The sequence below is a fragment of the Entelurus aequoreus genome, linkage group LG06 (genome assembly GCF_033978785.1).
Source record: "Entelurus aequoreus isolate RoL-2023_Sb linkage group LG06, RoL_Eaeq_v1.1, whole genome shotgun sequence".
NCBI lineage: Eukaryota > Metazoa > Chordata > Actinopteri > Syngnathiformes > Syngnathidae > Entelurus > Entelurus aequoreus.
Genome location: NC_084736.1, coordinates 16,657,895 through 16,678,716, shown reverse-complemented (window position 1 = coordinate 16,678,716; position 20,822 = coordinate 16,657,895). Strand labels below are relative to the sequence as shown.

The following is a 20,822-nucleotide window of genomic DNA, read 5'->3' as shown; positions in this document are numbered from 1 at the left end:
TGTAGAATAAAAATTTAAATACAAAAAAGCGCTTTTCTACCTTTTTTTTTTAAGGAACTCAAAGCGCCTTGACACTATTTTCCACATTCACCCATTCACACACACACACATTCACACACTGATGGCGGGAGCTGCCATGCACGGCGCTAACCAGGCCCATCAGGAGCAAGGGTGAAGTGTCTTGCTCAAGGACACAATGGACGTGACTAGGATGGTAGAAGGTGGGGATTCAACCAGTAACCCTCAGATTGTTGGCACGGCCACTCTCCCAACTTCGCCACGTCGTCCCCGGTATATAGACACTTACAGCATGTGTTTCCTCCATTATAACACTTATATCCATCCATTTTTTCCCGCTTGTCCCTTTCGGGGTGGCCTGGGGTGCTGGAGCCTATCTCAGCTGCATTCGGGCAGGAGGCGGGGTACACCCTGGACAAGTCACCACCTCATCACAGGGCCAACACAGATAGACAGACAACATTCACACACTAGGGCCAATTTAGTGTTGCCAATCAACCTATCCCCAGGTGCATGTCTTTGGAGGTGGGAGGAAGCCGGAGTACCGGGAGGGAACCCACTCAGTCACGGGGAGAACATGCAAACTCCACACAGAAAGATCCCGAGCCCGGGATTGAACTCAGGACCTTCGTGTTGTGAGGCACATGCACTAATCCCTGGGACACCGTGCTGCCCTATAACACTTACCGTATTTTTCGGACTATAAGTCGCAGTTTTTTTTCATAGTTCGGCCGGGGGTGCGACTTATACTCAGGAGTGACTTATGTGTGAAATTATTAACACATTACAGTAAAATATCAAATAATATTATTTAGCTCATTCACGTAAGAGACTAGACGTATAAGATTTCATGAGATTTAGCGATTAGGAGTGACAGATTGTTTGGTAAATGTATAGCATGTTCTATATGTTATAGTTATTTGAATGACTCTTACCATAATATGTTACGTAAACATACCAGGCACATTCTCAGTTGGTTATTTATGCGTCATATAACATACACTTATTCAGCTTGTTGTTCACTATTCTTTATTTATTTTAAATTGCCTTTCAAATGTCTATTCTTGGTGTTGGGTTTTATCAAATAAATTTCCCCCAAAAATGCGTCTTATACTCCAGTGCGACTTATACAGTATATGTTTTTTTTCCTTCTTTTTATGCATTTTCGGCCGGTGCGGCTTATACTCCGGAGCGACTTATACTCCGAAAAATACAGTATATAAGACTTTTAAGTTTTTGCGGCTCCAGGCAGATTTTTGTTTTGTATTTTTGGTCCAATTTGGCTCTTTCGACTATTTAGGTTGCCGACCCCTGACCTAAAAGATTACAATGTCATTTAATGACCTTGAAATGTTTTAACTAAAAAGTGGTTGATTGGCAACACTAAATTGGCCCTAATGTGTGAATGTTGTCTGTCTATCTGTGTTGGCCCAGTAATTGATTGAAACTTTTATTAGTAGAGTACAGTACAGTACATATTCCGTACAATTGACCACTAAATGGTAACACCCGAATAAGTTTTTCAACTTGGGGTCCACGTAAATCAATTCATGGTAAATGAGGTAGCGACTTGTCCAGGGTGTACCCCGCCTTCCGCCTGAATGCAGCTGAGATAGGCTCCAGCACTCCCCGCGACCCCAAAAGGGACAAGCGGTAAAAAATGGATGGATGGATAAAAAAAATGGCATTATCGCCAACCCCTTTTGATAATATGTAAGGTTCAGAGATAATACAACAATGTGTCTCACTAACTGGGACTGTATATTGTTTTAAAAGGTATATATATTCACTTACTTGGCACAAAGTGCATCCTTGTTGGCGCAGGAAGAGGAAACTGCACTTTTATTCGAACTCCAGAAGCACAGCGCCCTCTAGTGTACAAAAAGCCACATCACATCTTGAATTAGCTCTTAAAGCTAGAGAAAAGGGGCGTTGTATTTGTTTAAAACACTTAAATGTGCGGAAATTGTTGTTTTCTGTGCAGCATCAGTGAAATTGACATCAGCTGGACGATCCCTCCATCCTGACGTCAATGCAGGAGAGACAACTGCAGCCAATTATGCAATTAAGAACCATCCGGAAAGCTACAAAAGAGGCTGGCAAACATGGAGCTGGTTTTCATAACTGAGAAAAAAGTGTTGAGATAAACACGGTGGGGGTTTAACAAAAGAGAAACAAATATGAACGATTTGAGCGTCGGAAAAGCAGGACTCAAGCAGCAGTTGAAGTGTTCCCACGATGGTTGTGGGGCCACTTTTACCAAGCAGAACAGGCTGCTGGAGCACGAAGCTGCTCACACAGGAAAGGTAAGGCAAATAATCCGAATCTTTGTTTTCTTATATTTTAAAGTTGCTTTCATCTTACCCCGGTGAACGCATGCAGCGTGCATGGCAGTGCACCGTGAGCGGCTGCGAGGGTCGATTCACCCGGAAGTCACGCCTGAGTCGCCACATGCTTCAGCACGATGGCGTCAAGCAAGTCAAGTAAGGCAGTTTATTCTAACCTCCTAAATTATGAAGAAATAAGTTGCAGCTTTCGCATATTAGTCAATTCTTGCGAAATATATTTGTGTTTTTTGCACTACATTATACAAGACTGTATAATGTAGTGCAAAAAACACAATGATTTATTGAATAAAGCCGAGAAGTACACAAATTGACAGCTAGCTAGATAAACTTAGCAAACATTGGCTAACTTGCGTAACTACCATTATGAGCTAACCATTTTTTAAATACATTTTAAATTGTCATTCCAATATACTTGCGGTTTTTAAACCACATATGTGGAAAGTTACAATTTACGCGAATGCTATTTAGCTACATTGCTAACTAAAGTTAAAAACAAGCGTCATAGCTCGTGATCGGTTGCGATGCATTCTGGGTAGTGTAGTGTCTAATGTAAAATGCAGTCACCCTCACTCCTGTGCGTGTGAAAGACTTAAAGCTCTTGTAGGCTCAATTACTAAATGAACAGTATTTTATAATTTTTCTGGAGAATGTTTAAAATGTTAAATTATTTTTAAATGAATTGTATTGACAAATATGAATCACATGTCACTTATCCTGGAAATCTATCAGTACAATATTTCTGCAGTTGAATCACAAGCACGTGTATTGATTAAAAATACAAATTAACTATATAAAGAAGAATATAAATAATAAATATAGAATGTAATACAAATCCGAAGTAAAAAAAACTGCAGTCTGTTGCCCGCAATGCAGATTTCACACACTACTAAGATGGTACAGCAGTATGGTTATGATTTGTTTCAAACATGTTTAACAATTTTCAGTAAGTGGCATGATGTAGTTACATTTGCATCATTCAAATGTATGAAAAGGATTAGGAAGAAGCAAAGCTTGAATTTAATCCTACCCCTTCCCTGTGTCTTATAGATAATTTTTCACACCATAACTTTTACATGTTTAAATTAAGTTCCCTTTGGTAACACAAAGGAAGGTGTTGAAAAAATTATGACTAAATCTCAATAAGTAATAAACAGCACATTAAGACTAAATATACACACTAGTCTAAAAAATATGACTTGAATCTACACTTCATAATTGATCTCGGTGATTGGTGATAGTAAGTGAATATGTATTGTACAATCTGGCATATTCAAAATGCGGCTTAAAGTCTTGATGCAGCCAACATGTTTTTTAAGGCATTTTGTGAAGGTTAGCAACACTGAAATAATATAAAAGGCTCCAGTGGAGGAGAAATGTATTCATCAAACAATACCAATTTATTTTGTAACAGTAAACTGTAATGTAGGCCTTATATTGTGTCTAAAATTAGCACTGTTATCGATATCCAATTGCTGTTCAAATTTGATGAGGATGCTCACTCTTCATTCATAGTTTGAATTTTGTGATTTATATTTATGTAGTGCTTTTCTCTTGTGACTGAAAGCGCTTTACATAGTAAAACCCATTAAGTTACATTTAAACCCTCTTTGTAGATGCGAAAATCCATAAATTAAATAAGTTCATCAGTAAATTACATAAGATTGTTTTTAATGTTATACTTTTCTGCAGGTGCACATTTGCAAACTGCACCAAGAGTTTTTTCCACGCTGACAAGCTGAAGAGACACATGTGCTATGTCCACGGCGAGCAAGACCAGTACTACAAGGTAAACACCGCCAGGTGGCACTAAAACGCCATCATTGATTGGTCGCCTTGCATTTCCACTGACATTATTATATTCTCCTCCAGTGCACTCAGGCTGGCTGCTCCTTGGCTTTCAAGAAGAGACGCCTCTTCAAGCTGCACCAGCTGGATCATGGCGTGGCTGCAAAGTTCAAGTATGTGGGAGCTGAAACGACAGCAGTCATTAAAACCGTGACTTTTTGAAGTACACACAGTAATATGAAATTACACACTACAGTAGTGGCAAGCTTTCTAGCACCATAATGTGAATGGAGCATAAGAGTAATACCGGGGTGTCCAAACTTTTTCCACTCTGAAAAATCAAAGAATGCTGGTGCCATTTTGATTAGAGATGTCCGATAATGGCTTCTTTGCCGATATTCCGATATTGTCCAACTCTTAATTACCGATTCCGATATCAACCGATACCGAAATATACAGTCGTGGAATTACCACATTATTATGCCTAATTTTGTTGTGATGCCCTGCTGGATGCATTAAACAATGTAACAAGGTTTTCCAAAATAAATCAACTCAAGTTATGGAAAAAAATGCCAACATGGCACTGCCATATTTATTATTGAAGTCACAAAGTGCATTATTTTTTTTTAACATGCCTCAAGACAGCAGCTTGGAATTTGGGACATGCTCTCCCTGAGAGAGCATGAGGAGGTTGAGGTGGGGGGGTAGGGAGTAGCGGGGGGGTGTATATTGTAGCGTCCCGGAAGAGTTTGTGCTGCAAGGAGTTCAGGGTATTTGTTCTGTTGTGTTTATGTTGTGTTACGGTGCGGATGTTCTCCCGAAATGTGTTTGTAATTCTTGTTTGGTGTGGGTTCACAGTGTGGCGCATATTTGTAACAGTGTTAAAGTTGTTTATACGGCTACCATGGCTGTTGACCAAGTATGAATTGCATTCACTTGTATGTGTGAAAAGCCGTAGGTATTTGATTGGGCCGGCACGCAAAGGCAGTGCATTTAAGATTTATTGGCGCTCTGTACTTCTCCCTACATCCGTGTACCACTCCATACAGAGGCGTTTTAAAAAGTCATAAATTTTACTTTTTGAAACCGATACCGATAATTTCCGATATTACATGTTAAAGCATTTATCGGCCGATATCGGCAGCCCAATGTTATCGGACATATCTAATTTTGATATTTTTCCCTTTCAACAATTTCTTTTAAACCTTTACTGATCCCCTCAATTTTAATCCTGGGTACCGAAAGTGTCTCAGTCCGTTGATATCATTTTGCCCTTTATGTCAAAGAAAACAGTTTTTTATAGCAAACACAATGTATAACATTTCAGTCCAAAACAATTGTCTTGTTTATCTGTGTTGGCCCTGTGATGAGGTGGTGACTTGTCCAGGGTGTACCCCGCCTTCCGCCCGAATGCAGCTGAGATAGGCTCCAGCACCCCCCGCGACCCCGAAAGGGACAAGTGGTAGAAATGGATGGATGGATGGACAATTTCAAGGTCAAATCTTTGATGTAAAGTAACTGAAGCCTTAAATAGATCAATAATTCATTGCTTTTTGAGAAATGACTTTTAAAAATAATCCCTCAAAATTATTACGGATCCAAAAGGGCCCAATTCAAGTGTTAAAAGGCAACTGCACTTTTTTTTTAATTTTGCCTATCGTTCACAATCATTATGAGAGACAAGAACACGTGTCTTGTTTTGAGGATTTTAAAGATGATAAACACTTTGAAGTTGTGGCTAATGGAGTCACCGTTGGATCCTTCAAAGCCCTCTAAAACAACTTCAAAACCCTCAGTTTTGTATACACACCCAAAAGACAAGTTCATAACATGCAATATGTTCAATATTTACCGTATTTTCATCATTTTAATCGTTTCCGGGACTGACATGTTCCGTGCCTTGATTTCAGTTTCCATAGCAGCGCACGTCTGACTTCCAGCAGATACAAAACGCTTGTGTTGTAATCATGGCAGACTTGGTAAAAAACAAATACGACTATATTTGGACAAAATGAGGATTCACAACCTTATCTTTTTGAAGCTGACTGAGGATGAACTGCTGCTTATAAAAGCGAACACAAACGTTGGAGCAGACAGAAGCCGAGAGAGTGAGGTGAAAGCGACTCGAAGCTGCAAATGTGGAATTTGGAGCCAAGCTATTTTGACAAACTGCATGCTTACCCAAAATTAACCAGAAAAAACCTCCCCGGCCAGCTGGACCAAACGGACAACTGTCCATTGAGTGAGTCAAACTTTATATTGATCATGATACATGCAGCACATCATGCGTGTTATTACAACTACAGTACATTGTCTGGCTAGCTGTGTACAAAGAAACGATGAAATGTGGGCTAATACTTTACACATACTGTAATACGATTCATGTTTTTCAGTCAGTACTGTTGCCTTAACTTTTACAGCTAATACAGAAGCATGCCAATGGGTTAGTATGCTACAAAGAGTTCCTCAGTGTTCGCTGTTACAATAACAATGTTGCTACAGTTTGGTTATTATACAGGTACTGAATGTAAATTAAGTATTAGTGACGGTTTTTGAATGCATTTTAAATACATTTTTTAGAATTGATTGCTCCGATTAGCTGAAAAAACTTTTTTGTCTTATCTCATGATTCTGAACGATAGGCAGAATTAAAAATATATATAAAATTTTTTTTTTTTTAAAAGTGCAGTTCCCCTTTAAAAAAAGTCATACATTATTTTATTTTCAATGCTTAAATCTATAGATAAACAATAGATTTATTGGTCATTGTACGTTTTTGTTTTTTTATGCCCTTTTTGTCATAGAATTTGGCCAGCGTGGCGCAGATGGTAGAGCAGTTGTGCCAGCTACTTCAGGGTTCCAGGTTTGATTCCAGCTTCCGCCATCCTAGTCACGGCCTTTGTGTCATGGTTAGCACCTTGCATGGCAGCTTGCGCCATCAGTGTGAATGGATGAATGTGATGTATAATTAATGTAAAGCGCTTTGGGTATCATTCCAGGTATAGTAGTGAAGCGCTGTACACCATAGAAAACTGTTTATTATGGCAAACATATTATCTCCAAAGATTTCAAAGTGGAATATTTGAAGTCATTGGAGCCTTTAATAGGTCAATATTGATTTTTTGATTTTTTTTTTTGCGCAAGGACAGCCTTAAAGGCCTACTGAAATGATTTTTTAAAAAATTTAAACGGGGATAGCAGATCCATTCTATGTGTCATACTTGATCATTTCGCGATAATGCCATATTTTTGATGAAAGGATTTAGTAGAGAACATCGACGATAAAGTTCGCAACTTTTGGTCGCTGATAAAAAAAAAAAGCCTTGCCTGTACCGGAAGTAGCGTGACGTCACAGGTTGAAAGGCTCCTCACATTTCCCCATTGTTTACAATGCAGCGAGAGCGATTCGGACCGAGAAAGCGACGATTACCCCATTAATTTGAGCGAGGATGAAAGATTCGTGGATGAGGAACGTGAGAGTGAAGGACTACAGTGCAGTGCAGGATGTATCTTTTTTTCGCTCTGACCATAACTTAGGTACAAGGGTTCATTGGATTCCACACTTTCTCCTTTTTCTATTGTGGATCACGGATTTGTATTTCAAACCACCTCGGATACTATATCCTCTTGAAAATGAGAGTCGAGAACGTGAAATGGACATTCACAGTGACCTTTATCTCCACGACAATACATCGGCAAAGCTCTTTAGCTACGGAGCTAACGTTATAGCATCGTGCTTAAATGCAGATAGAAACAAAATAAATAAACCCCTGACTGGAAGGATAGACAGAAAATCAACAATACTATTAAACCATGGACCTGTAAATACACGGTTAATGCTTTCCAGGCTGGCAAAGCTTAACAATGCTGTTGCTAACGACGCCATTGAAACTAACGTAGCAACGGGACCTCACAGAGCTATGCTAAAAACATTAGCTTTCCACCTACGCCAGCTCTCATCTGCTCAACACCCGTGCTCACCTGCGTTCCAGCGATCGACGGAGCAACGAAGGACTTCACCCGATCATAGATGCGGTCGGCGGCCCGGAGACGGAAGAAGTCTAGGTGAGGTCGCCGGCTAGCGCGTCTCCTATCCATCTCAAAGTCCTCCTGGTTGTGTTGCTGTAGTCCGCCGCTAATACACCGATCCCCCCCCCCTACAACTTTCTTCTTTGCAGTCTTCATTGTTCATTAAACAAATTGCAAAAGATTCACCAACACAGATGTCCAGAATACTGTGGAATTTTGAGATGAAAACAGAGCTTTTTGTATTGGATTCAATGGGATCCAAATACTTCCGTTTCAACGATTGACGTCACGCGCAAACGTCATCATACATAGATGTTTTCAACCGGAAGTTTCGCGGGAAATTTAAAATTGCACTTTATAAGTTAACCCGGCCGTATTGGCATGTGTTGCAATGTTAAGATTTCATCATTGATATATAAACTATCAGACTGCGTGGTCGGTAGTACTGGGTTTCAGTAGGCCTTTTAAGAAAAAACAGTATTGCTGGCAGCCTTTTTAGAATCAACATTCCAACCTTTTCTCGTTACATGTCGTTTGCTCTTTAAATCCACTTCTAAAACCAGAGTATTTTTTTTAGAATGTGCTGTGGGCTGTTAAAAAAAAAAAAAAGCAGCGGGTAGCAAATGGCCCCCGGACCACACTTTAAACACCTCTGGTCTAATGCGTTTGATTCTTACCTGCGCAGGTGTTCAAAACAGGCTTGCGGCGCCGTGTTCGACTCCCACGTGGCCCGCAAAGCCCACGAGAAGAAGCACGCAGGTGGGTCTCTTAAGTGCAGCCACACCTGAGCCTAGCGTCAGATATCGATTGTCCTCGCAGGTTACCGCTGTCCGGATGCCAACTGCCAAGTGGTGGAGTCTACGTGGGACAAGCTTCAGAAGCACATGGTCAAACATCCAGGTACTGCTAAATCTACGCCACGACACATCGAAGATTTCTAAATAAAACTTGTTTGTAGCCGCTTTTACCTGCCATTCCTGCAAGAAAGTCTTCAAGAGGGCCAACGCTCTGCGGCGCCACAAGCGGATACACGCTTCCCACAAACCTGTGCTGGTTTGTCCCCGCGAGAGCTGCCAGGCCTACTTCTCCACCACCTTTAACCTGCAGCATCACATCCGCAAGGTGCACCTGGAGCTCCTTAAGTACAAGTGCTCCTTCCCAGACTGCCCTCGCACCTTCGCCATGCGGGTAAATAGCAGCTGCTATTCTTCTTGTTCTAAAATGTCAAAAAGCTTTGATACATTAAAGGCAAAAGGAATAACACCACACTCCAAATAAAACTACTACACATTGATTGCCAATAATAATCACAACAGCCATAAAAATACAATTGTTTAAAAAAAATCTGAGCTCTACAAAATATATGCACGCAATCCAATTAAAACAACTGAAATTACTATTTTAGTGTAAATATAGTTTTCATCTTTACAAAGTTACTGAATTTTCCATGATAAAAAAATTAGGAAGTTAATTCCAAGCCATCATTGCTCTATACTGCAATGTCTTCTGCATTAAACTACTTTGACAAGGAGGTATTTGATGGGAAGTATCTATTTCAGACTAAAAGCACACCTTGGTTAAAGAGGCTGTTTAACACTTCCACAGATGCCTGGAGGGCGCCAACTTTCCAATGTATTTTATACAGTATATCCTGCCATCTTACGGCTTCTCGTACGCAACACGCTTTGGGTGTTGCCTAATAGTGATTTGGATAGCTGGCGTTAGCTGTCATTGAATGTATATTCTATCATGACTGTAAATCTTCCGTTGCTTCTCTTGGACCGCTTTTGTATGTGCACCCGCTTCCTGTCTGTACGTGTTGACGAGGCCGGGGCAGTGACCGCCGTCAACGCCAATCATTTAGTTTTTTTGTAAAAAATTGACAAACTTTGTAATTGTGAAAAATAGGCATTTGTCAAATGGTAATAAGCTAGCGATGGTGTCACATTTTTTGCTTTTTGAGGAAGTTACAAACAGCACATTTAATCTACTTCAAGATTCAGTACAATGTTTCCAACTGATGCTTTTAAATGTTACATTTGAAAGTTGATTTCGATGTTTAAGGAGTAAATACAATTTGTGTTGAAATGACTAAAAAACATGTATACAATACAAACAAAATGTTGACTTTAAATATACCTCCAGGGATTAATAGTTGATTTAAAGTTAAAAAAAATAAAAATCTATCAAGATTAAAAAAATATGTAAATATTACTCAAAATGTGATTGCTGGTGTGAATCTTTGGGCTATTAACAAGTTGAGCTGAATCCTGGGGTGACTATTCAGAATCGATTTTTGATTCAAACCAATTCACGCAATCAATTTGGTATAATGTATTAAATTACACTTTTTTCCTAAACCGGTTACAGGTTAGAAAATGCTCCTTGCTTGGAGATGGCCTAAAAAACATTTAAAAATCTATTTTTATTGGTTCAATCCCCGGGCTCGGGGTCTTTGTGTGGGGTTTGCATGGTCTCCCCGTGACTGCGTGGGTTCCCTCCGGGTACTCCGGCTTCCTCCCACCTCCAAAGGCATGCACCTGGGGATAGATTGATTAGCAAAACACAATATTGGCCCTCATGTGTGAATGTTTGCCTTGCGATGAGGTGGCGACTTGTCCAGGGTGTAACCTACCTTTTTTCCCGAGTGCAGCTGGGATAATCTCCAGCGCCACCCCAAGAGGGACAAGCATTGGAGGATGTTTGGATGGATATTTAATTTGAAAAAAATAATTTTTTAATCGATTTAAATCGGGAGGATTAATTGCAATTCGGATCTGAATTGATTTTTGTGCACACCTAGTAATTGTGTTAATTTTTATTAAAACTTTGCAAGTAAGTGGGTGCATTTGAAAATAAAGATTCTGAATTGGCACAATACCTTATTTTAAGCAAAAATTTTCACAAAAACCTAACTATTGAATGCATATTAAAAATTGCTCGAATTGATATCTTGAAACTTTTTTGCCACGACTTGAATTGCGTAGAATACACTTACCGTATTTTTTGGACTATAAGTCGCAGTTTTTTTCATAGTTTGGCCGGTGGTGCGACTTATACTCAGGAGCGACTTATGTGTGAAATTATTAACACATTACCATAAAATATTATTTAGCTCATTCACGTAAGAGACTAGACGTATAAGATTTCATGGGATTTAGCGATTAGGAGTGACAGATTGTTTGGTAAACGTATAGCATGTTCTATATGTTATAGTTATTTGAATGACTCTTACCATAAAATGTTACGTTAACATACCAGGCACGTTCTCAGTTGGTTATTTATGCCTCATATAACGTACACTTATTCAGCCTGTTCACTATTCTTTATTTATTTTAAATTGCCTTTCAAAGGTCTATTCTTGGTGTTGGGTTTTATCAAATAAATTTCCCCCAAAAATTCGACTTATACTCCAGTGTGACTTATGTTTTTTTCCTTCTTTGTTATGCATTTTCGGCCGGTGCGACTTGTACTCCAGAGCGACTTATACTCCGAAAAATACGGTAGTTTTATTAGCTTTGTTGTCAACATGTAATTCAAACGTTTCGGACATTTTCCACAGGAGAGTGTGAGCAGACATCTGCTCTGCCACGACCCCGGCGCCATCAGACAGAAGGTAAGACGGTTGTTGAAGAACGTTCTCAAGATGATCCCCTCATAATCAACTATTTGTCCGGTAGAAGCGTCCTCGCCCCAAAAAGTTGTGGCAGAAGCGACTGGACGGCCACCAGCTCCCCCTGGTGGAGGACAACCTCCATCGTCTCTTTGCGCTGCGCCTGCACATCTCCCGCCGTGCCAAAGTGGAGGTCAACCTGTCGAGCCTCTTCAACGAGCGCAAGATCCCGCATTACGTGGACCCCGAGGTCAACCTGCGTGATCTCTTCAGCCTCAAAAAGCTGCTTCCCGTCACCAGCGAGGTAGCGCCCATGAAGGGTTAAGTATGATGTCCTTTCTCTGGAAGGAATTGGGTCTGTTTTTGTTTTTTTTTACTAATGTAGCTGACATACATTAACTTTTTAATTTACTGATTAACTGTCAGTCATTCAGAATGTTCATTCTTGAAGCATCCTATTTTGAAAGGACTTGTTGACCCAATAAAAATGAGTTGCATTTTGCACCTAGTGCCACTCTAGTGTTTATTCCTCGATTTATTACTGTGCCTTGCTTCCCAAAGCCACTTGTGAGCTCTCAGCGCACGCATCACCCGCTCATTAAATACTGTCTGAACAAAGACTAAGCACATGACTAAGCGCTGAATCACTGTGGAGGCGAGCGACACTTTGACAAAGTGAAATTCGAAGCTGTCAAAATCTGAGCTGGTGGGAACTTTTTGATGCACTTAAGAGCAGGAGATGTAGCCAAGAGGCAATAAAAAAAAAATATATATATTGGTAATTTTTCCGTTTCAAATTTACCGTAGGTGTTTCGGCATGGAACATTTTGTTTTTTTCTGTACTTTGTCACAGTAAGGAACGCAATTATAGCAGGGGCCTTTTAAAAAAAAAAAAAAAAAAAAAAAAAAAAAAAGTTTCTGATCACAATACCTTAAGTGAAGTTTTAACAGTACTACAAGTGTAAATGTTGCTTTTTGATATGTTTACGTACAGTACAGGTCAAAAGTTTGGACACACCTTCTCATTCAATGAGTTTTCTTTATTTGCATGACTATTTACATTGTAGATTGTCAATGAAGGCATCAAAACTATGACACCAGTGAAGTGAAAACACTTCAGGTGACTACCACTTGCAGCTCATCGAGAGAATGCCAAGAGTGTGCAGGACAGTAATCAGAACAAAGGGTGGCTATTTTGAAGATACGAGAATATAAAACATGTTATTTCACATTATTTTGTTAAGTACATAACTCCACGTGTTTATTCAGTTTTGATGCCTTCAGTGACAATCTACAATGTAAACAGTCATGCAAATAAAGAAAACTCATTGAATGAGAAGGTGTTTCCAAACTTTTGACCTGTATTGTACGTAAACATATCAAAAAGCAACATTTACACTTGTAGTACTGTTAAAACTTCACTTAAGGTATTGTGATCAGAAACTTTTTTTTATTTATTTTTTTGTAGTTTCTGATCACAATACCTTAAGTGAAGTTTTAACAGTACTACAAGTGTAAATGTTGCTTTTTGATATGTTTATGTACAATACAGGTCAAAAGTTTGGACACACCTTCTCATTCAGTTTTCTTTATTTGCATGACTGTTTACATTGTAGATTGTCACTGAAGGCATCAAAACTATGAATAAACACATGGAGTTATTACTTAACCAAAAAATTTGAAATAACATGTTTTCTATTCTCGTTTCTTCAAAATAGCCACCCTTTGCTCTGATTACTGTTCTGCACACTCTTGGCATTCTCTCGAGGAGCTACAAGAGGTAGTCACCTGAAATGTTTTCACTTCACAGGTGTCATAGTTTTGATGCCTTCATTGACAATCTACAATGTAAATAGTCATGAAAATAAAGAAAACTCATTGAAATAAGATGTGTCTAAACTTTTGTCCTGTACTGTATATCGTGACAAGCAGCAATTTAATAGTGGTCATTGGCGCTAACTGCTTGGTCAGCGTTAACGCCTACTGACAAATTAACACGGCAAATGTGGCATTTTTAAGCGTGTCCGTACACAAAGCTGCAATATTTATTGAAGCATATTAGATTGAGGGAAGAGAATACATTATATTTGTACAGTTTACACAGTACATATTGCGTACAATTGACTTCTAAATGGTAAAACCTGAATTAGTTTTGCAACTTGTTTAAGTCAGTGTCCATGGTAACCCATTCACGGTACAAATCTATACCATCTTAATGCAGTCATACGAGTTAATTATCAGGAAATAGAAATAAATGTAAAAACTTTGAATACGTTTGTACTGCAGGCCAAAGTGGCCCACATCTAACTTTTTGGATTATGATTTTTTTCCAGCTGACTCTTTTTACACTGCAATTAAAATGTGATTTTATGTTTGACAGACTCCAGTTTAAATGTACACATGGCTCCAATGAGGCCTCGACGTCACTTGCATGCGCACTTCGATAAAGTGAAAACAAAGGAAGTTGACAGATAAGTCGCTACTACTACAAAATTAAAGTCGAAACACCTTAAAAGTTAGTGTTTTTTTTACGTGAAAGTAAATTGAATGGATGTATATATATATATAGTGTAAAATATTTGGGAGGGTTCTAACCTTTTAATGGCTGTGAAGTAGATCGTTTGCTTTATTTCGCAACTCACGTACACAACTTATGCAATGTACGTAACATGTAAGCAAATGCACTGCAAAAAGTCAGTGTTCAAAAACAAGAAACAAAAACACAAAAATTGGGGGTATTTTATTTCAACTAAGCAAAATTATCTGCCAATAGAACAAGAAAATTTGGCTTGTCAAGACTTTCCAAAACAAGTAAAATTAGCTAACCTCAATGAACCCAAAAATACCTTAAAATAAGTATATTCTCACTAATAACTGTACTACTATACGAGTACGTATTTTCTATTGTTTCACTGAAAATAAAACAGCAAAGTCCATTTGGCTGTCATCTGTTTTAATTATGAGACACAATTGCGTCAAAGTCATGATTTTTTTTTTTTTATGCTTTACTCAATATAGGTCATACAATCTCAGCAACAAGCTGTAATATCTTACTGAGATCATTTAGGAGCAAAACCCATAAAATCAATCAATCAATCAATGTTTATTTATATAGCCCTAAATCACAAGTGTCTCAAAGGGCTGTACAAGCCACAACGACATCCTCGGTACAGAGCCCACATACGGGCAAGGAAAAAACTCACCCCAGTGGGACGTCGGTGAATGACTGAGAAACCTTGGAGAGGACCGCATATGTGGGTAACCCCCCGCCCCTCTAGGGGAGACCGAAAGCAATGGATGTCGAGTGGGTCTGACATAACATTGTGAAAGTCCAGTCCACAGTGGATCCAACACATCAGCGAGAGTCCAGTCCACAGCAGGGCCAGCAGGAAACCATCCCGAGCGTAGACGGGTCAGCAGCGCAGAGATGTCCCCAACCGATGCACAGGCTAGTGGTCCACCCGGGGTCCCGACTCTGGACAGCCAGCACTTCAAGTAAACAAGTAAAACACTCTAACATAAAATCTGCTTAGTGAGAAGAATTATCTTATCAGACAGAAAATAAGCAAATATCACCCTTATTTGAGATATTTAATCTTACTTAGATTTCAGTTTTTGCAGTGTGCGCCACAGCGTCAAGTCCTAATCGCTATTTCTTCAGAATCAAAATATTACATATGGCCTATTATTTGCGCACTATTGACAATTTGGTCATCTTCAATAGACTATGCTCACCGAAACCGGATGTTGTGATGAAATATCCACTTCGGTTGGCGACTGCGTCTTTCCCGGCGCACACGAGTGACGTAGCTCGCCCAAATCTAACGCAAGTCACATATGGGTCGCATTCAGGTCGCATTGCGTTTAGACTGTAGTCGCATTTCAAAAGATCAGATTCCAGTCGGATTCAGGACTACCTCCTGATGTGGCCTGAATCTGAAGTGAAAAGATCAGATTTGAGGCAGTGTTGGAGTGTTTAGACTGGCAAAAAAAATTCAGATCTGTGTCACTTAAGGGCAAAAACAATCCGATTCGGTGTGCAGTGTAAACGGGTCCATTGTAAAATATGTACAGCAAGCAGTGAACATTGGAAGCTCAGAGAGCATGAGAACAAGTATATACATATGGCATGGTATACATTTATCTATAATCCAGGGGTGTTGGGCTAAATTTGTAGCCACCTGGAGGTGCATCTTGTGGCGGTAAAACTACATCAGTAGGTTGCCTAGAGCCGCAGCTGTCTTTTGACAAGGTGCTAATGAGTGACCTGGCTATCAGATTCTGTAGACCAGGGGTGTCCAAAGTGCGGCCCGGGGGCCATTTGCGGCCCGCAGCACATTCTGGAAATACTATTGTAAAAATAAAAAAGAACATTAAAAAAAGTGGAATGAGGTGAAATCTAACGAGAAAAAGTTGCAATGTTGACACAAAAGCTGCCATGCATGCTGTTTTTTTTTCTTTTGTCTTTCTTCATTTTTCTTTTTTTGCCATTGCTCAAAAAAAAAATAAAAAAATCCATGTTATAATGAATTATTTTCAGGGCTCCAATTACTTCAAATATTTCACTTTAAAATGTTGTATGTGGTAAATATTGCATATATTGTGTAGTAGCCATATAAAAACATTAAAGTTTTCTTTGACAAAAGTGCATAAAACAAACAAAATAGTAGTTCCAGCATAAAATCGACAGATGTATCTGAAGTTGATCTCGTAACTTAAGTGTTGAAAATAAAAGAAAAACCTAATAAAAATGTATCACTTTATGAGTGGGGCACCTTTTGGATCCCAAATATATTTATTGATTTTTTATTTATCTTTTCACTGTGATTACTCAAAAATATGAAATAATTAAAATCAACGGTGTCCTGCATTATTGATCTTTTAGGGCTCTAATGACTAAATACTGCATATTTCAGTTTTACTATAAAAAAACTAAGTTGTTTTTGACAGAAAAGCCATAAAACATTTTTTTAAATTTGTATTACTTTATATCAAATTGAAGTTGATATAGAGATTTACTTTAAGCGTTAAATAATAAAAAAAAAATAATAATCCGACTTATTTTTAACATTTTAATGACTGAGACCCTTTATGGTCCCCGGGACCCCTAAAGGTAAAATAAATAAAAAATCCATATATTTTGTTATGGTTTGAAAATGAAAAATATCAAAATGGCCCCCACATGCTTTAATTTTTCCGTGTGCGGCCCTCAGTGGAAAAAGTTTGGACACCCCTGCTGTAGACCATACATAATAAAAGGTTACATTCCAAGACCCCCTGCAGGTGATGAGAAATGGACGCACCAATAAAAAGCCAAAAAAACCAACAGATTTTTGTCATTGTAATTCCTATAGTGTTTCTAATAATTGTATTTTAAATGACAGGGCCCTTATAATGCTGCAACATTGGCACTTATTCACAGTTCCGGACCTAAAAATAACAGGTTAAATTGTTGATGTCACTTACAAAAGCCTAGAGGCAATGTTATATTGTGCAGTATCTTCATCTCGAATTATGTTATTTTTACACATAATTGGAAGGAATGATCCAATATGTCTGCCATGCATTGATGGAGTTTGTAGCAATGCAACTACAGAAGGGCTCAGCCTGCATACAGTACGTTTCCCAATGATGGGACTATGAGGAAAGTATGGATCTTTTGCAAAATGGGACGGACAAAGGAGTGTCATTTGCAGCAATCATCTTATTGAATCTGACTTCAGAGAATCGTTATGGTCAAAGATTGGATGGGGAAAAAATGTGAAAGAATCAAGCCAAATGTGATCGCAAAAATGCAAGATCACCCTCGAGGAGAGAAAGACTGAGTCAGAACCTGCGGAAAAACAAAAAGAAGAGCAGACCCAGTGCTCAAACACGAGAAAAAAAGAAGGTACCGTATTTTTCGGACTATAAGTCGCAGTTTTTTTCATAGTTTGGCCGGGGGCGCGACTTATACTCAGGAGCGACTTATGTGTGAAATTATTAACACATTAGCGTAAAATATCAAATAATATTATTTAGCTCATTCACGTAAGAGACTAGACGTATAAGATTTCATGGGATTTAGCGATTAGGAGTGACAGATTGTTTGGTAAACGTATAGCATGTTCTATATGTTATAGTTATTTGAATGACTCTTACCATAATATGTTACGTTAACATACCAGGCACGTTCTCAGTTGGTTATTTATGCGTCATATAAGGTACACTTATTCAGCCTGTTGTTCACTATTCTTTATTTTGAATTGCCTTTCAAATGTCTATTCTTGGTGTTGGGTTTTATCAAATAAATTTCCCCAAAAAATGCGACTTATACTCCAGTGCGACTTATATATGTTTTTTCCTTCTTTATTATGCATTTTTGGCCGGTGCGACTTATACTCCGAAAAATACGGTATTTCGCTAGTATTATATGTTGCGTCCTCTTCTACTGATGTTTTCCTCAAGATGCTCGAGTAAGTGCTGAAAGAGCATGAGGAAACAGAGGCTATGGTGTCTATGGAAGAGCAGATAAGTCAGGAAATGGCGAGTCTTTTATACTAATTTTTTGCTCATAATTTGACCTCTTATCTGTTTTGAAGTAATCATAATCCAGGGCAACAAAAACATGCAATTAAGTGATGAAAATAATAGTTTTACATTCCTTTGTCCACACTTCTCCAAGTACAGTTAGTTATTTATACTTTACTCAAAAACTAATATGAAAAATAACTTCCGGATTCATTTTCGCGAGCAAAACATACAGAAGAAAGCTTGTTAGTGAAATGTTGGTCATCTGGAAGCTAGGTCCTTTAAATACAGTTTTGCAATTGAACGACATTTTAGTGATGTGAATCTTACAACTCGCGATTTGATTTTGATTCTGATTCTGGGTGTGACGATTCGATTCAGATCCGACTAAACATGATTCACGATTCTGAACCAATTCTGGCAATATATTATTTGGTATAATAAAAGCAAGTTACAAGTTAAAAAAAAGCTCCTCCTGGCTGCTGACCTATGATATACACTATATTGCCAAAAGTATTTGGCCGCCCATCCAAATGATCAGAATCAGGTGTCCTAATCACTTGGCCAGGCCACAGGTGTATAAAATCCGGTACTCTATCTTGTTCTGTATATTGTACAGTATTTTGTATTTCTATAGTGTTTTGTATATTGTACAGGATTGCTTATTATTCTTATTGGATAGTAGTCTGTTTATTTCAATTGTTAGTTTTTTTCTTTATTGCCAGTTTTATTTTATTATTTATTTATTTTTACCCCATATTTGTTCCCACTACCGCACCTTAAGTTGGAGTCCTATATCTTGTTATATGCAAATATAATGACAATAAAGTCATAGGATGCCACCTGTGCAACAAATCCAGTCGTGAAATGTCCTCGCTCCTAAATATTCCAAAGTCAACCGTCGGCTTTATTATAAGAAAATGGATGAGTTTGGGAACAACAGCAACTCAGCCACGAAGTGGTAAACTGACAGAGAGGGGTCAGCGGATGCTGAAGCGCATAGTGCAAAGAGAAACTTCATGTGACCTTCCAATTAGCCCACGTACAGTACGCAGAGAGCTTCATGGAATGGGTTTCCATGGCCGTGCAGCTGCATCTAAGCCATACATCACCAAGTCCAATGCAAAGCGTCGGATGCGGTGGTGTAAAGCACGTCACCACTGGACTCTAGAACAGTGGAGACTTGGAGAGTCTAGTTCAGGCCTGGGCAATTATTTTGACTCGGGGGCCACATTTAGAGAGAAAATGTGTCTGGGGGCCGGTATATCTATTTTTAGGGACACTAATACAAAACTTCACAATAATGTCTGATTGGATGCTAAAAACGTTATGACAGACCGCCTTAAAAAGGTAATGGAATGGTAAATTTTTATATGACCGATAAAACATTGAATATTGACAAAATATGAATGTCACACCCCCTTTCGATCGACATAGTTTACAATCAAGTGAAACGCAACATAAATACAAGAAACCGTGAAATATGAATGCGAAGGGTACAAAATAAACCCACCTACAATCTGATATATCACTAAGCTTTAGAACTTTGTTGTGAAAAGCTCCTTCCGCGTCTGTGGAAACGCTTCCCGCCCACACTGCTTGGTGCCTCGTCTGAGCTGCTGTGACGTAGATTACCATAGTAACTAATTAGATGACCATAGTAACTAATTAGATGACCATAGTAACTAATTAGATGACCATAGTAACTAATTAGATTACCATAGTAACTAGTATATCATCCATAAGCGCAGATTCCAACCATTGAAATACTTTGTATAGTTGAAGACTTACGGTCATTAGAAAACTTCACTGCACATCATAATGGCAGCTACACTTTCCATCTTAAACATCTAAAAAAATGATTTGGGAATGTCCGGCGGGCCAGACTGAAAAGCTTAACGGGCCGCATGTGGCCCCCGGGCCTTAATTTGCCCAGGTCCGGTCTAGTTCTACTACTTGACTAGTTCTCTGGAGTGATGAATCACGCTTTTCCATCTGGCAATCTGATGGACGAGTCTGGGTTTGGAGGTTGCCAGGAGAACAGTACATTTCGGACTGCATTGTGCCGAGTGTGAAATTTGGTGGAGGAGGAATTATGGTGTGGGGTTGTTTTTTTGAAGATGTGAGCATAGTAGGCTGACAGAGCTAATGTGGTCTTTCTATCTATCCCAGCATGCATTGCTCTGTGTTTTGTGTGTGAATTTGCCTCACCTTGATGCTTTTTAAAATGAACTTACAGTAGAGTCTGTAAGGTGCATGAAGTGGTGCAGCGTCTGAGCGCATCAAGCAGAAGACGCGGGGGGGGGGGGTAAGCATGTTTTATCATTTTTACAAATTGGTATTATTTATATTTCAAACACATCTTTGGGGAGTATTTTCTATACGGCCCTGCCAACTCTCTGTGTCTTTTTTCTGCTGTCTGGGGCGGCGGAACACCCAGCCCCAAGGTGCCATTGTTGGTATATTCATTATTCCTACATTGTTGATACAAATTATTGTTACAGTGTAATAATTATTGT

The 20,822-nt window shown here is 38.9% G+C and overlaps 2 protein-coding genes across 7 annotated transcripts in view; one reads left to right on the top strand and one right to left on the bottom strand.

Annotated features, from left to right (window-relative positions):
• LOC133651888 (disintegrin and metalloproteinase domain-containing protein 11-like) overlaps positions 1–2,289 on the bottom strand; it is a 77,196-nt gene extending 74,907 nt beyond the window's left edge. For 3 of the 5 annotated variants that reach the window (XM_062050094.1, XM_062050095.1, XM_062050096.1), the window contains exon 1: positions 1,813–2,289. Coding sequence is in view for 1 of the 5 variants with exons in the window: in XM_062050095.1 (XP_061906079.1) it covers positions 1,813–1,828 (16 nt within the window). In the remaining 4 variants the exon portion in view is untranslated. The remainder of the gene's footprint in view (positions 1–1,812) is intronic. The other 2 variants (XM_062050092.1, XM_062050093.1) reach the window with 1 other exon arrangement.
• 42sp43 (P43 5S RNA-binding protein) lies at positions 1,941–12,295 on the top strand. Of its 2 annotated transcripts, none has more exons than XM_062050100.1 (9): positions 1,941–2,324; positions 2,401–2,501; positions 4,056–4,152; positions 4,236–4,324; positions 8,866–8,939; positions 9,000–9,080; positions 9,169–9,368; positions 11,743–11,796; positions 11,861–12,295. In XM_062050100.1, exons 1-9 carry the CDS (start codon positions 2,199–2,201, stop codon positions 12,116–12,118), a joined length of 1,080 nt encoding a protein of 359 aa, XP_061906084.1. In that variant the 5' UTR covers positions 1,941–2,198; the 3' UTR covers positions 12,119–12,295. The 2 variants fall into 2 exon arrangements, with proteins under 2 accessions (XP_061906084.1, XP_061906083.1); XM_062050099.1 differs by having other exon boundaries at positions 1,950–2,324; positions 9,139–9,368.
• Positions 12,296–20,822: the final 8,527 nt, after the last annotated feature.

Coding starts and splice junctions, on each gene's coding strand:
- 42sp43 (XM_062050099.1), top strand. CDS start 2,199: ATGAACGATTTGAGCGTCGGAAAAGCAGGACTCAAGCAGCAGTTGAAG. Junction 2,325..2,400: donor AAGCTGCTCACACAGGAAAG/GTAAGGCAAATA, acceptor GAACGCATGCAG/CGTGCATGGCAGTGCACCGT. Junction 2,502..4,055: donor GATGGCGTCAAGCAAGTCAA/GTAAGGCAGTTT, acceptor ACTTTTCTGCAG/GTGCACATTTGCAAACTGCA.